General features: G+C 39.6%; 2 protein-coding genes across 3 annotated transcripts; one reads left to right on the forward strand and one right to left on the reverse strand.

Annotated features, from left to right (window-relative positions):
* The first annotated feature begins 7,140 nt into the window (after nt 1-7,140).
* On the forward strand, nt 7,141-11,774 carry LOC105392763 (nonsense-mediated mRNA decay factor SMG5). 2 transcript variants are annotated; one of them, XM_038115605.2, is made up of 4 exons: nt 7,141-7,381; nt 7,599-9,831; nt 10,298-10,502; nt 10,876-11,774. In XM_038115605.2, the coding sequence occupies exons 1-4, from the start codon at nt 7,311-7,313 to the stop codon at nt 11,280-11,282; spliced, it is 2,916 nt and encodes a 971-aa protein (XP_037971533.2). In that variant the 5' UTR covers nt 7,141-7,310; the 3' UTR covers nt 11,283-11,774. The 2 variants fall into 2 exon arrangements, with proteins under 2 accessions (XP_037971533.2, XP_011562743.3); XM_011564441.3 differs by having other exon boundaries at nt 10,301-10,502.
* Nucleotides 11,775-12,616: 842 nt separating this feature from the next.
* Nucleotides 12,617-16,820, reverse strand: LOC105392764 (protein AF-9). Its single transcript, XM_011564443.3, has 3 exons — nt 16,655-16,820; nt 16,303-16,499; nt 12,617-15,492 (listed from the first exon to the last, which is right to left on the reverse strand). Exons 2-3 carry the CDS (start codon nt 16,484-16,486, stop codon nt 13,427-13,429), a joined length of 2,250 nt encoding a protein of 749 aa, XP_011562745.3. The 5' UTR covers nt 16,487-16,499; nt 16,655-16,820; the 3' UTR covers nt 12,617-13,426.
* Nucleotides 16,821-17,139: the final 319 nt, after the last annotated feature.

Consider the following 17,139-nt stretch of genomic DNA (forward strand, 5'->3'; position numbering starts at 1 on the left):
TTCATATGATTTTTATCATATTATAAAGTTAAAGGCTTGGACTAGGCGCTAAATACCTTGTTTTTTAATAAACACACACTTATTTTGTGTAAATTAATCCCAAACTTGAGCAATTTTTTCCCTCAAATCTTCATACAAATATCTATGGTGGTTTTCTGTGTTATAAAATCATAAACACAAGTGACGTTTGCCTCAGTTGGCCGCTGGCCTCCAAAGAAGGGTCACGTCGGTTTAGGCAGCACTGACAGCTCGCGATCTTATCGTGTACAGATACAAAATCACTGCACATTGGTTGTCATTGCACTTTTTCAACTTTTATGACACCAACATAATTTGATTTGAAATTGAGGAAGCATAATTCTTCCAGTATATTCAATACATTAAATTAAATTAGATAGTGTGCAATATTCTCGTGACATTACAGTCTCGTAAAGGTCTGATGAGGAGCAGGAATATAGCGAATGGATCTAAGTGATGACAATACGCACGAACATTAGGTTAGGGATCAAAAATACAGTCTCTTGGTGCTGGTTGAGGTATGGTCTCGTGAGGATCTGATGAGGGCAGTAACACGGTGGTGGCTCAATTTTATTTCAAAGATGTTAATAGCTAAAAGCATCGAGTTTGGGCTATTAAGTATGTTTTTCAGAGAGAGAGAAAGAGATTTTATTTTTCCTCTGGATGTGTTAGGTTTACTGGGTTTACTAAGTTCATTCTGTTAATGGCATCAAGTTGTTATGTGTTCATAAGTAATAATTATTTATTAACAAAATGCTGTTGGTTCTCCACGAAAATGTAAAAATAAAAATAAAATAAATAAAAATAAATTCGTAACGTAAAATTGTCAAAGACGGAATTTCTTCTATAGACAGTAGCCACAAAAAAAACAAACGATAGATGGCGTGATTTGAAGATAAAGATACATTTATTCGACACATAGACAGCAACAACAAAAAAAATACAGATTTAAAGAAAACAAACACATACTTATACAAAACATCAAAGAAAAAAAGGATACAGCAGAGGGTTCACCATTTAGCTGAATGTTTTACTTGTTTGTTACTTAGAAAACGGCCTTGAGTGGCGGTCAAGTTGGTCCCCGCCTGCGATACTTTCCATTAACATTGGGACTATTCTATTCTATTCTATTCTCTGTGGGGGTGTAAGTACCTGCACCTGGCTCTCTCGAGTGGAACCTTTGTGCATATCCCCAAGGTCTAAACTGCCTTCCTAAGCTTGGACCATTTCCCACCACGCTGGTCCACTGCGGGTTGGTGGGTTCACATATCTAGACGTGCTAAATCTAGATATGCATGTTTCCTCACGATGTTTTCCTTCACCGTAAGAGCGATGGTATACATTGTACCTAACTCATTGGTACATGTCAGCGCCGGGATACGAACCCGCATCTCTTGATTGAGAAGCGGGCGCTTACCCGACTGAGCTACCACCGCTCTATTAACATTGGGACTTGTTTTCATGTTTTTAGCGTACAGTCGGGTTTTTCGTTTGTTTATAATTGTATTTTTTTATTTGTAACTTTTTAGTTGTTTTTATTTTATGAAATTTTACGTCAGTAGTTCATGATAATTTTTTATTTCAATAATTTTGGTGTAGTTATTTAAATACCTTCAATATGCATATTTTTATAACGTGAAAATCAAGCCCTTTCATTTGATACCTTACACGGCAAAGTTGAATTATTATTTTTTCGATCATCACGTTATGTCCTCTAGAGGGCGCTATGTTCATTTTAATGGAACGTCACATAGCCTATAACCATCGCGCCATCAATACGCTTCTAACAATACCTCATACATCAAAATCTATCAAGCCGTTTAGGCTACAGGAGGGAACAAAGAAACAGACAAACATACATACATACAATCAAAAAACATTACCCTCCTCTTTCGGCAGTCCGGTAAAAAGGAGTAAGACAGGGGGTCATTCTGAACTTTTGCTCTACGAGTTTTGGAAATTAACTTTGTTGGACATGTGACTTTTTACCATGGAAAACGAATATTTTTTTTCGCGAATTTGCAAATCTCGTAGAACAAAAGTTGTTCAGAATGACCCCTTGAGTCATCCCCTTTTGGCTTAGTATAGCCCTTTTGCGACACTATGTATTTACTTTGCTTTGTCGTCGGGGTTCAGTTGGCTGGAGAATGCCCGAAACTTATTATCTACACTTTAATACTTGTAGTTACCTTTCTACAAGTAAATACCACATTTGTTTGAGAAAGCTAATCGGGTTCCGAGTATAGAGTAAAGTGGCACCCCTATTAATTTCTACTCTTTCCTGGTGCCTACCAGTGTAAGTAAGAATTATACTTACTTACCCTAAAATCACCCAAAATGTACTTGAACATAATTGTCAATAAAGTTGGCGAGTAAAAGTTTATCGGACCCACTGTGCAAACTTACATGTGTGCGTGTCACTGCGTGTGCTGTGTGAAGAGCATTGAAAACCCAAAATTGGCGCGGCACGTCACCCTGTACGGGCCCTTAAATAATCATGCAATTTGGGTGGGTAAAATTAAAGACAACTTTAGTCATTATTACAAAAGCAAGTTTAATGCGTGGCGGTGGAATATTAAACAAACGTCTGGTGGGCGGGTGCAACTGTGTCAATTCTACACCCTTTTGTTCCGCTCGGCTCTTCATTGTTCCCAACATCCATTTGTCCAGCACTGACGTTAGCCTCGATGCTTCCAATCTGAACAAATATTTAGATAACCATATTTAGTTAGTAAGTATAAATACTTCCATGGTATTGACTATTCAATAGTAGTAGACAACTAGACAGAGACATACGCATCTGGTTATTTTGTAACAACCGATCAACCTACCTTACCTACCACCATCTCTATCAAATTAAAAAGATGTTTACTTGCTTTCCAATGCGGCCATGTCCAAATTAGGCTCAATTCAATCCACCTGTAGCTAAGTACCTCCTTAAGTCTTTACCTTATAAACAGTAATTCTTAGATACTTACCACCGACTAGCCTACCTTCTTACACTGACATTACTTACCTCCAATAACAATAGATTCAGTAGACAATAGCTTTCAGAACAGTCGAGTGAAACAATTTAGTCAATGCGAACGTGGCGGGTGGAGGAGGCAGCGAGCGATATGAAATTTCATTAACAAGGGTCGCGTGGGGCCACAAGACACGGACACGGAGGCAAAGAGCGCGCGTGAACCCACGAATAATTCACACGCGAGCCCTACAAATAACGCGCCTGCCCCGCACCCCCCGCTCGCCGCAAACTGAGTTATTTATCGCCCCCGCCCCCCGCAACCTGCCGCCACCCCCCGGAAATACCCGCACGTATTTTTACTGCTCGAAGACCTAACCGCTGACGGTCAGACTACTAGCGACATCTCTGGGTGATAACGGCGTTGACAGAATGCGATTCGAAATTGTAAAGGTCGGATTCGACTGCTCTCTCTACAGGATATTGTAAAAGCGGGAAACTATCGAAACGGGGTGACTGTGAGGGTTATTTAAAAAAACTATTGTTCTACAAATTTTAAAATTCGTGAAAAAAAAAGTTCCTATACTTAGTAAAAATACACGTGACCAACAAAGTTTATAAGTAAGTACTTAATAATATGGAGAAGTCACCCCCTTCAATGTATTTGTGCCAATTATTTCAGTTATTTTTAAATTTAAACAGTTAATCAAAAGTGTCCCACGGCGATGCTAAAGGAAAATAGGAATGAAAGCAGTTGGTTTGCAGAATGCAGGAATCGATCCCGATTCCCGCCATATAAAAATTAAACGAGTCTGACTAAATGGCCATAATTTTCCTAGACAACATAGCAATACCATGCATGATTTATCAGTTTATCACCTGTGCAGTTTTGTTAATTTAAGAGGTACTTAACCTACCTAACGTTACAATAATTATTACCTATGCAATGTAGAGTAAGTACCTACATAATAATGTACTTATTACCTATACCTACTATATTTTTCGTGACATACCTAAAGGATCTAAACTTTGGTGACAAAAATACTGTAAAGACAAGAAAATTTACACAAACACTCAGAATACCCGTAGTACTTTCAAAAAATCTAAGCAAATGAAATAAAAATAATGTAACAATTTCCCCGTGCGGTCCAGGGAGGCTGCTTTAGCTTGCTGCTTGAGTCAAAACGAACGAACGCGGGCTTTCATGCAATTAATCGGTATTATGGTTAATAAAAATACATAGAGTGGTGGTTAGCACAGCAGCTCTCTGAAACTCAGTTTTCGGATGCTAGACTGACCCCGACCCACCAGTCCAGCCCCTATTCTGTATTTTTTGCGGTACAGCGGCGCGATGTCACAATGTGCTCGCAGAGTCACCTCACGGGTCAAGTCGAGTGCGGGCGGGGGGGGGGGGGGGGGGGACCCTCCCCCTCTACCCCCGGGTATTTTCCCTCCGGATTTGCGTTCATACGTAAAATAAAAAGGGCGATTTGGCGCTGGCGCCCACCCATCGCCGTCGCTCGATTAGCGGCGCCGAGGGAAATTAAAAGTATTTTATTCTAGCATTAATTCCCTCTTTCTGTTTGCGGCGAATTATTGAAGCGGAGCCTGTAATGTCGGTGCAGAGTACGTGTGTCCAACACGCTTTATTATGGAAACGCGACTACAGTTTGTTTACCTACAATTTAACATACAATAGGCTATTTAGTTTTGTAAGTAGGTGGCTGGGCTGGCTAGTTAGGTATATAGAGGTTGGTTACCTACTTAGTGGTTCGACCAAGGTACCTACACTACCGGTATAGGTAATATAGGTATTATGTGTGTTTAAATACTGCTTTAAATACCTATACTTAAATCAGTCCGTGACTTCCCTCAGGATTCTAGCTCTACCTGAAAAACCAACTCTATGGCCAACCATAGCATCAAGCTGAGCTAGAATCCGATTCATCGCACATCACAATCATGCTAATTTATTATAAGTAACTTTTCAACCTATTTTGAATTTTAATTGTTTTTATTATTATTATTTTGATCTTATTTTTGTTTGTTGCTTATGTGTATGAAATAAATAAATAAGTATGGGTAGAGGTAGAGATGTAACTAAAACAAGAGGAAATAAAACAATTTAGAAACATGTTACAACAATTAAAATGTATTTGCCGTGCTTCGGACGGCACGTCAAAGCCGAGGGTCCCTCCCTGGCAGTATCTGGTCCCTGTTGCTGTGTCGGCAGACTTGGCAGTAGTCGTGTAAGTTCGTGAAGCTAGTCAGAGGCGTACGGGCTGCTTGAAAACATCTTACAGTCGGGTTGTACTTGCCCATCAACTCTCTCACTCAGCACAAGCTAGCTTGTGTTATGGTATGGTGAATTGGTGACCATAGTATGGTCCACCAACCCGCCCTAGGCCAGCTTGGTAGACTAGACCTAAAACCCTTCCTTCATTGGAAGGAGACCCGTGCCCCAGCAGTGGGGGCGTGATGGGTAGAGAATTTGCAGTTTCGCAACTGCCAAATATCAGTACTGAAATGAACATAGCTGTGCAGTCTTCTATGCTGTGCCTGTGTTCTTGAGAATAATTTAAAATTCTTAAAGTAGTATATTTGCTCATGCAAGAGTTTACCTTCGTACCTAGATTATAAATACTAAATTCACACAACACCTATTTGCATAAGTCATTTCGAAAATCGAATACATCAGCAGCTCAAAACACCTAAACATCAGAAATATAACCTTATGTCTTAGTATTAAAGTTGAGACTCGAATCAATAATGCAAAAGTGGTATAGGATGTTGGAATGAGTGCGAAGGTGAGAAATACATTAGCGGTACCGTTTTCTATTGGTCGTTGCTCCTGTGTTGATACTAAGCAGTCCACGTGGACCGCCACGTAGGTTCCTTGTCTCGTTTTTTTCAGCGGGTGGTTCTCTATCCATCTCACTCTAATCTGCAACGAAACGTGGAATGCCGTGTTTCGGAGTTGTTCAGAAAGTCGTGAGCGTGCATCGTGATTTAAAAAGAACTAGCGCTTATAAAAGGCTTATGTACGACCGTCGAAGCGTTCTAAAATAAATTCTATTCCATTACAATAAGTTCTAAGCTTTTATGTAACTGTATCTCATTATGATGTTTATGATTGCAAGGAATATTGATAAGCATTTTTAAGTCAATTAAGGTTGTAAGCTAAAAGCGGTTGTTGCTACATTTAAATTATCGGCCAGGGCATTCAAATAACGCCACTTTTTTCGTGTCGGCACGATCTTATTTTATACTTACAGAAAGTGATAGTGAGTTAGTGAGTAGATAGAGTAGGTACTAGGTAGACAGTAGACACTGACTAGGTACCTACTCTGACCATGTCAAAGTGCTACAAATATTAGTGTACACAGCATACCGGTATGGTACCTACCAGTGAACTGAATGTACCAAACCGACTACAATGATACATACACGTACCTACAACAGTATCAAGGGTAGGTAGAGTAGTTATAAGTAAGTAGGGACTCTAGGGACAATACATCACACTGATGTTGCAGACAGAAAACAGGATATATTGCAAATTGTACAACACAACACAAGTCGTCAATCTGAAGAACTTTTGTTTTATGTTTTTATGCTTATAAAATTAATATGATTCAATATTTGTATGGCGGTCTATGTTCTTTGGTTATAAAAAAAAACCGTTTGTTGGCCCGGTCTGTACCCAGCTTAATAGGTATGACAGTCTACCTACCCACCCAGCCATAGAACAACGCGGACTCGGGTGCACCCAGCAATGCAGCAATCCAAACTATGATCTCTATTATGTAAGTAGCGCCATCTAGCTGATTAGTTGCTTACTAATATACTTGGTCAAGTGCTCATTCGTAGACTTAATTTTGTTAAGAAACAAAATAGATGGCGTTGTAAATTAAGATTAATTTTTCTGATCTGTGAAACCTTTTTTATGGTGGCAACATTTTTGCATTCACTGGTTCAGTGAAAAAAGACTATTGTGTGCATTTCCTCTCACTCTTTTTCTCTTTTTAGCTAGCGGTGTTAGAGTGAGACACACAAAAAATTTCGACATGGATTTGATTTCCTTTATTGTTTTAGTCACTGTGGTATGAAGTTGCTATACAAAAAAAAATTACAATAATTTTCATAGTCTGTGGCTTGGTAGGATGAGGAAATCGGGGTTTTTGACAAATATTGTAATGGTGTGTCATCTGGTTAAATTTCGTAAATATGGTGTCAAGGAAATGATTTCACCTCGTTTTAATTTGTTTACGGTTAGGAAGACTGAATTGTTTCAGAGATCAACGTCTTGACAAGTTCGTAAAATGACTTGAAGATGAACGGATTTAGTGAAAATACAGAGGCCGAAATAGCTGAACGTAATGAAAGAGCCAAAAAGTTATACAGGTAAAGCGATTATGTATCTATAAAAAATATATGATATAGGTAACCACTTTATCACAATAGTCAAGTACCGTCCTGAAAATCTCAACTAAACATAAATAACCGAGGATGACTGAAGAATTACAATCACACTTACAAAATAGGGGTCATACGGTCGCTAAGAATAGAGCACGTTTATGTATTGTTTACTTCTCTGATCTAAACTGATTATATTTTCTAGATACATTACCGATGTTGCGAGGCGTATCGACGAAGCCACTGCGGCCTGTCACTCCGTGGCAGATCTGTTCACCACCTACATTGAAGTACAGCGACAGAAGCTTCGTGACAACTGTGAAAAACTTATGTTTCTGGATCCCTTGAACTATGGCAAGAAGTCCCTGGAATTGTTATGGAGAAAAGTCTACTATGACACTGTTTCTGCTGCAAAAAAGTTTGGTGAGGCAGAAAATGAATATGACAACTATCTATTTACCCACATAGTTTGTGGGATTGGACATTTCCATCACTGCATATCTCGAATCCAGTCAGAGATGAAAGTGGAGTGCTGTGAGCTGGACTACACGCCGCAGCACATTGATGAGGAGAAGGAGGATGCGGAGAAACCCTCACATGATGAGGAGTTGCAGTTGTTTGGTCGTGGTCTCCTCCACTCCTGTCTCCTTTATCTTGGAGACTTGAGCCGCTATCAAGCAGAAATATTCCATGCATTTGACTCCTCCATTGCTGCGCGTTACTATCTTCAGTCAGCACTTGTAGATATGTCTTCTGGTATGCCCTATAACCAACTCGGTAATTTATATCTGGATAAAAATCATAATTTAGATTCAGTCTGTTACTACATTCAATGCCTGAGCTGCACGGTACCCTTTGAAGGAGCTTTGGGTAACCTCACAAAATTGTTTGAAAAGAACACTCAATTTGTTGAAACAATAACCAGCACAGAGTCTCTGAGTCAAGTGGAGCACATTCAGACAACTATATCTAATTTCTTGTCTCTAATTGAAGTGTGGTATCTTGCTAAAGATGAGTCAGATATTCCGCAAAAATGCAGCTCAATAGCTCAGCTACTCAAAATAAGCATGGATTTCAACCAGATCCCATTGCCAGATATAAATAAACAGTACACTGAGTATCAACAGGCTGTTGAGGATGAAACTTTAAATCCATCCTATTTAAATTCAAATCTTATTCACAAAATAGTGCAAGTGTGCTTGTTCACCGCTGCTAAAATGAATGATGCTGATGAGAAAAAGGCCTTTGCAGCTAAAGCTTTTACATTAGCACTTCTATCACAACTTCTGCAAAAACTCTTACAGCAGCTTGAAGCTCTGGGCTTTCAGAATCCAGCAGATAAATATAATAAAAGATCAGCAAGAATGATTGAATCACTATCTAATAAGGTGGAGAAACAAGAAAAATCAACAACTGATGATGAATCCAATGAGGTAGGTCCGATTGAAAATAACATAAAAGTTATTGTAAGTGAACCAAATGAAACCGAAGAAACATCCATAGTAACACAGCCTGACATTGATGCTACTAAAGATGGTCAGAATGGTGACGCAAAAACAAATAAAAAGACTTTAGCAAAACGTCGCCGTCGGCGCCGACTGGCTTCTTCTGATAGCTCAGATATGACTGAATCTGAGGCAAGTGAGGCCGAGAGTGATGCCTCCTGTTCTGATGAAGCTCTGTCAGGTTCATCATTTGACTCTGATGATGATATGAAGAGTGATAACTCTGACGATATAACTGACACAGAAACTGCTGTACCTTCTGAAAAACAAAATGGAAATACTACTAACATACATGAGAAACATGTTAACGGTGATGTCAAGGAAAATGGGAAAATTAAAAAAGATGACATGAGCTGTGACTCTGATACTAAACCACAACTGAAAGCTAAAGGAATACAAGATTTTCTAAGAGGTGATAATTTTCTGCCAAGCATTAAACTGCTTCAAGATTGGATTCTGAATGAGAAAGATCTGCTCTTGTCCTGCGGAGACAGTGGAGAGTCATTGTTTCAATGTGTTGTGGACTTGCTCAATATATTTACGCACTACTTCAAACCAAAAGCTGGTTCAAAACCAGTGGAGTCTTGTGAAATATTGGACTATGCTAGAAGCATTGCAAAAAAATTAAAGCTTGACTACAGAACTATTCCGCTCCCAGAAGATGTGAGCTTGCGAGGATCCAACATATGCAAGTATGACAAGGATGCAGCAGAATGGCAGCTGTTGAACATGTACCAGCCATCTGTTTACGAAGAAAACATCATAAGAATTCTCAAGTTTATTGATTTTGGAGACCAAATAGCAAAGATTGTGCCAAGAATCAGGTACAACCGATCTATGCAGATACTCTATTTGAAGAAAACACCTACAGCTAAAGTAAACACTAAAAACAATGTCAAGAAGGGCAGAGAGTGGCACAATTCTAAAAAACAAGTGAGTATTGCTTTTATTTATTTAGTAAATAGATTCAAGTCAATTTTCACTCACTCTGGTTATTCATACTCCATTGTATTACATAATATGTATAGGTATTATTTTATACCCTTTTTACCAATTACACTTTAGCTTCAATAGCTCACCTATTTTTATGGGTTCTAAACATTATATCATTATATGTTTGTTCATATTATTTTATTATATGCGGGGACCTATTAATGGCATAAAGTTATTATTAAGTTATTCTGCAAAGTGTTTAGAAAATGCTGTTGGTTCTCCAAGAAAATGTTAAAATAAAATAAATCAATATATTATGTATTTTTCGACAAATCCCCATGATACATTTAAACTACCATACATACCCTAACAAAGTTGACTATTTAAAAAAGAAACGAACTTGAAACTCAACTGTCAACTAGACTTACCAACCACAACTACCCCTATAACCCTAACTCGTATTCCCCAGCAGTCATCCGAGTCCGAGTCAGGCCTGCTGCGCCGTCTGGGCCGGCTGTGGCTGACGTCACAGGTGCGCGAGCTGGAGCGCTCGGGCCGCGCGGCGCCGCCCACCATGCTGGTGCCCACGGCCGAGGCGTTGCACACCAGACTCAAACAGGTCAAGCTGCTGCTGAGGGCTAGAGCGTTTATATTGCTGGTGCCGTCTGTTGGTGAGTGCGGTTTTGTAGAATTAATGTTGGATTATTGAGGGGAAAATGTAGTGAGGGATAGTGGTAGAACAATCAGCTGAGCTTAGGTAGTGTATCGTTTTTACCGCTAGGTGGCGACTCTCCCGCGTCTCTCTGAATATGTATGGACCGCATGTTGTCCTTATTATATTTGAAAGTGAACAGCGGTGGGCGAAGGCACCCAGATAGACTAAGATAGAGAAGGCTGGATGACTAGGACATATTTTCTAAAATGTGGACGCCTTTGCCTAGTAGTGGACGAAAAAGGAACTACATAGGTTTCGACTTTTGAAATTACCTTCCCAAGCACTTCCCAAGTTATTTGTGACTTCTTCTCAATTTACTTTTGTTTCAGTGCTGCAAGAGTTGGACGAACTAAAGCGCGATCAGAGCTCGGCGCGGGACGCCATCCGCTGGCTGGAGGGCGCTCTGGCGGGCGGCGCGCGCGGCGTGCGGGCGCAGCGGCCAGGCCAGGCGCGCGCGCTGCCGCTGCTCAAGTACCCGCGCAAGGCACCCCCGCACATACACAACTACATACAGATCCTCGAGTTCTGCCACCACTTCGTCGCCGACGACCGCGGCGCCGGCGACCCCAAGACATCCTCCCTACTAGTGCTCCTAACAGCTGATCCACCCGATGACTCCTACAAGGAGTTCAGCATCACCGGCGCGGCGCAGTCCGCCGGCGTCACTCTCGACACCATAGACAACTTCTACGCCAAGTGGCGGCAGACGGTCCACAAGAGCGGCAAGAAGAGGTGAGCGCTGACTGAACTGAACTTGGCTACAGAACGGACCGGCCGACTCGGCAATAGAACGCAGATTAAAACTCCAGGAAGGAGAAATAAAAAGTTGGGGGCGCTTATCGAAGCGCTGCTGTTAGGGTGGAGTGTGATGCTGTCGACGGTGGAAATTGGACGCATCGTATCTTCGAATATTTTTTGTCATGTCGATCCGACTGGCAAATAAAAAAAAATCGGGACATCTTATATTTTCGTTTAGTACCTACTATATTTTAATGTCATGGGGTGTCTATCAATAGTTATTCTGAAACATTTTAATATAATTAGATTAATGTGCATTTCAATGTCATTTAAAAATACCTATCATCCATTTCATGTATTCTCCCATAATAGTTGAGGCATATTCATACTTTTGGAATAGTAATCGATTGTTAATTTATTATTTAAGCTCAATGTTTTCGTTTTCAAAATACTATATTCATGTCTTTACAATAAATACATTTGTCATTAATCTATTTCTTATTTGTTATGCCTTGGTTTGGTAGCTATACGGCAAAGAATTTGAAGGGATTCGTTTCAGCTTCGTCATGGGACGGATGACATTCTAGAACTACAACATACATTCTCGAACTCCATGAATCCATGTTTTATTTACCTTTCTGATTATAAGAATTTATTATGGCTATTTTTACTTATTTGGAGCCAAAATAAAAGGCAGGTAGCTATATACGCACTTGGCTATATTTTAGAATGTAGTAAGTATGCGACCGATCAATTACGATTGTGTATCAAACCCGGGACACATCCGGCCCTTTCCTCTAGTATTACATTAATATAATGATGGTAGGCACATACTGACCTATACAAATGCGTTTGACCTCTTAGATTTTTTTCACTCGTTCTTCACCAGGTTGATGTGCTGATTCTCTTTGGACGCGGGGTTGCGCTATAGGATTTGGTAGTACGCGGCGGATAGTGTGTGCTTCTATGGCGGTTTGAGTAACGGGACTGTACTGGAGGGTCACTTTATACTGCCGAAATGGAACGAACGAGAGTGTCGTGGCTCGCGCAGCAGCTCTCCCAAACATTGTTTTTCGTCTTGGAGAGTGGGCCTCGTCGACCGACTCGAATCGTGGCGGTGGTAGAAGTGGACGAGGATCGGCCGTTGAGTTTTGTTTGTTTCAGTTTCCATTACGATAAGGTAGATGGGAGGGAGCTACAAACATGTGTTTACTTGTCAGTCAGGTGTTTGTGTGTGTACCCACGAGGTCCCTTGATATCCTATGCCTGCGGCTCCATATATACAACATGGCATGTAAATAAGGAAACATCCAGTAAAATAAAACATTTAGATAAATACACTCGCTATATTTTATTCATGATAGCCTAAAATATGAGATACTTTTAAAATAAGTTATGTAACAAGTACTATCTAAAAAGAGCACGCAAAAAGTGTCTGAAACAATCTTACCATTTAGAAAAATAATTACTTTAACTACTTTCTTTAATTTAATTTAGAATTAATTTTACAAACACTTAACCAAAAAAAAACTTTTTATGTTACTGGTGATGTTACGAATAGCATCAGAGATCTTAAAATTACTTATTGTATAATGCAATGCAATAAAGTGCAGTACACATTAATAAATAAAATAAAACATAAGTACTATAATTTATGCGTACGATTACGATGAGTTCAACTAACATTTTAAGTTTTAAAAACAATCACAAAATGCTTCGATTTCATTAGGTTGTAATAAGTTATTCTACATTACATTACTTACATCAAAACTGGTGCCAAAAACGATCTGTGCTACGTTATTAAATTATTTACACATACAACCAACGTAAAAATAATATAAAAGCTCTGAGATAAACATACAATAACGTACAAAAGGTACATTATTATCAACAATATTTTTCAACAGTCTTATAAACTTATTTCTGTCCCTATACATAGAGTATTGCACTTAAACTCATGCGGTCGAGTGGTGTTCATTAATATTATGAGGTTACGTTTAACACTAGTATATCTATACTGACATAATTTCATAATAAAATATGCAAAACGGTATGCGGCCCCCATACATAGTAAAAACTCTCTGTACATTTAGTAGGTAGTGTGTTGTTATTTACATTTGGTTTGCCGGGCCGCGGCGGGCGCTAGCAGCCCACGAGCAGGATGAGCTGCTGCACGGTGGAGCGGTCCAGCAGGCACAGGTCGAAGTCGAAGGTCTGGGTAGTGACCTCGTAGCGGCCGGTCTCGGCGATGAGGTTGACGACTCGCTCCAGCTCCTCGTTGCTCTTGATGGTCATGATGCGCTGCTGCAGCGCGCGAAGTTGCACCATGTAGTCGGGCGACAGCTCGCCCGGCTCCGCGTCCTCGCCGAGGCTGCTCGACACGCCGTTGTCCTGCACCTTGGTCTCCGACGTCGACGCGCTGCTCTCGCCCAACTCCGGATCTCCTTTCACGCTCTCCAGTTTGGCCACTTTCCTGTTTTCCGCCTCCTCCTCTTCGGCCGCTTTTCTTTTGCGCTTCTTCTCTTCTCGCTTTGATGATTTGTCTTTGTGTTTCTTAGACTTTTCTTTTTGCGGCGGCGGCGGCTCTACGACGGGCTCAGGCTCCGGCTCTGGTTCCGGCTCGGGCTCTGGAGAGATTTCTCTCTCTTTTACTGGTTCAGGAGACGAAACTTCTATTTTTACCTTTGACTCCTCCTCCTCAGCTACTATCGAGTCTTCCGAATCGGAATGACTACTGTTAATATCTTCAGCACCAGTTCTTGATGTTTTAGCAACACCACTTTTAGAGCTACATTGAGAGGCCGTGTCCACCGAGATAGGGGACGCAGGCTCAGGCACAGTTGGTCTTTCTTTAGGGACAGGAGTTTCACGACGCTCAACAATTTCAGGTTTTTCAGGCGGTATTTCTCTTACCTTTTCATGCTTATGTTTTTTATCTTTACTACTATCCTTATGTTTTTCTCTAGATTCATCTCGTTTCTTATCCTTTTTCTTGTGTTTATGTTTTCTCTCTGCATCTTTTTCTTTAGGCTTATTTTCTGTTAGTCGTTCTTGTGTACTATCTTGTGGTGTCTTCTTTAGATTTTCAATAGAAAATTTATTGGCTGGTCGATCTGGTTTAGGCACTTTTTCCTTCTCTTTAGACACTGGTGGTTCTGCAACTTTTTCCTTAACTACTTCTTTCTCCTTTTCCTTTGGAACCTCTTTAACTTTAGGAATCTCTTTTGGGACTTCCTTGGGTGGATCTTTGGATTTATGACTTTCCTTTTTATGTTCTTTCTTTTCCTTTCTCTCTTTTTCTCTATCATGGCTTTTCTTTTCTTTCTTCTTTTTCTCTTTGACTTCTTTGTCGGGCTTGGATTCTGGCTCGACTTTAATGGGTTTTTTCTGTTCTACAGTTTCATTGTTGAGTTTAGTAGGCTTATAGTCATCTTTGGAGCTGGCGGCGCTGTTGGAGCGCGGCGGCGGGCTGGGCGGGCGGCGCGGGCTGGGCGGGCGGCGCGCGGGGCTCACACACTTCTTCTTGGCGGGCTCCGGCGACGGCGGCCGCTCGCTCGGCCTCTTGCTCGACTTCTCCTTCGATCTCTCCTCCTTGTGACTCTTCACCTTCTCAGTTTTTATCTTTTCCTTTTCTTCCTTCACTTTAACTTTCTCGGGTTTTGCCTCCTTGTGCTCATGCTTAGATTTCACCTTATCGGAACTGGTCCTTTCTTTATCTTTTTTCTCAGACTTCACTGTTACTGCACCAGTTTTGTCCATTTTCTTAGGATCAGGAGATATTTTAGGGGGCTTATGAATTGGTGGTCCAAATAAGTTTTCAAAGCTGCTTGTAGTTCTTGAAGGCACATCTTCTTTGTGTTCCTTGGACTTATGTTTCTTTGGGGCATCAGAAGATAACTTTGGTTTACTTACAAGCTGTGGTTTCTCTTCTGTGAAGGAATCCCTGCTCCTATTTTCTTGATCAGGATTTGTATAATATGCATTATTGTTTACAACAATTCCACCACCTTTAAGCAATTTCTTTTTAAAATCATCAGTAGGATTTTGGAAAATATATCGATCTTTTAAAGAACCACTTTGCTGCAGAGTCAAGTCATAGCTGAACTTAATTTTTTTAGGTTCTTCCTTATTTTTCAGATATATTTCAATAGGAAAAAAGAAACCAGCATATCCTGATTCTTTAATGGAAAATGGTGGCTCCTTTACAACTGAAACAGATAAAACAATATTAATTAGTCACTAGATAATATACAGTTACAGTTATTTATTTCTATTCAACTTAGGATTAGGATAAAGATTATCCGTGGATATAGAACACCTTGACAATGCTACTCTTTCAAATTAGGTTTCTAGACTTTTATTACCATTGTGAAACATGCACTGAAACCTACTACCTACTAGTTACAGAAAACAGCTTTTGCATAAAATGGAGGACAATGCCATAAAATAGAAAATAATATCTAACAGTCAAGCATATTATACTAGACCATCCCAAAGCAATAAGGAGAGTCAACCAAGCATGGATAACTTCAAAATGGGACTTCATAAATACTAATAAAATTTGACAGAGACAAATTAATTTTATTCAATTCATGTGATAAACAGTATGAAACAAGAAAATATGCTTGTGATTATAACTTTTAGGGGATAGCCTGGTGGTCACCAGATACATGGCCTATGACCACAGCCTCTGTGTCAGTTAATATTCAGTTTTGAGTGTTATTTAGCAGTAGTAAGGTAGTAGTACTATATACTACTATACTATATGTTGGTTTGGTAAGCTGTAGTTGGCTTGTTTCATTTAGAAAAAAACAGTAACATAATATTATTTGTAATGTTAAGGGAATGGGAACAACCACTTTGATCACACGGGATGATTTTGACAATACATTATGATATGGCTACTTTTGGTATTTTTATGAACCAATGTATACCTAATGAGTAGTACTTTTTGGAGGGTTAACTGGACCACTAATGTAGAGGGTTAACAGGAACATTAAGGTGATAGAGCCACTTACCTCTTTTTGGTTTAGGGAAGGTTTCATGCAAGTGGAAAACCACTTTTTCTACGAAGTGGCTGATGTCAGCTCCTTCTTGTCCCCGGACGAACACCTCCCAATCATGAGTGAAACCCTCAGGGGTCTTCTTAGTACGCAGCGAAGCTTCGTGACCAATTTCGAAATTTACTTTTATTGACGTCATTCTTATCCTAGATCTAAAACATAACAAACATTGAACAATTTAGAAGCACATACTTTCAAAAGAAACAGTACAGTGCTTAATAACATAAGAAAAAAACAATTCGTAATGATAAGCAAAGCTACGAAATGGAGATGTTTACAACTAACTTTTACTGGCAATAATATTCACCTGTTTCTCTATCTAATCGATATCAGCGTAAAACAATGTTGATCGTATAAAAACGAATCAAATTAGTTTTAAAACAATCATGTGATAATCGGTCCTATAAAAAAACTCTCACAAAAACTGAAAATAATCTTTTAGCGCCCTTGTTATTTTGATCCGCCATATTAGATTTTTGGTTGGTTTTACTTTTTTAAATAAATATAATCTGTGTCTACAAAACAGTACAGTGAAACATTCAGTAGAATAAATAGTATTTTAGACAGTCTCTCTAAATCGCAATCGCACAAGTATAAATAAAAAGTTAGGAAGCTTGATTTTATGCTTGATAAAAACAAGCGTTCTAACTTTTTATTTCAAGTATCAATAGCTAAGCATAATATGGCTATAAATAGGGCAGGGCAAGTCTTTATTCTGAGTAGGATATAACAAAAAAAATAAGAGATAGTTATTATTCTGAGACATAAATCTGTGACTTATCGACACAGACT

The sequence above is a fragment of the Plutella xylostella genome, chromosome 21 (genome assembly GCF_932276165.1).
Source record: "Plutella xylostella chromosome 21, ilPluXylo3.1, whole genome shotgun sequence".
NCBI classification, from domain to species: domain Eukaryota; kingdom Metazoa; phylum Arthropoda; class Insecta; order Lepidoptera; family Plutellidae; genus Plutella; species Plutella xylostella.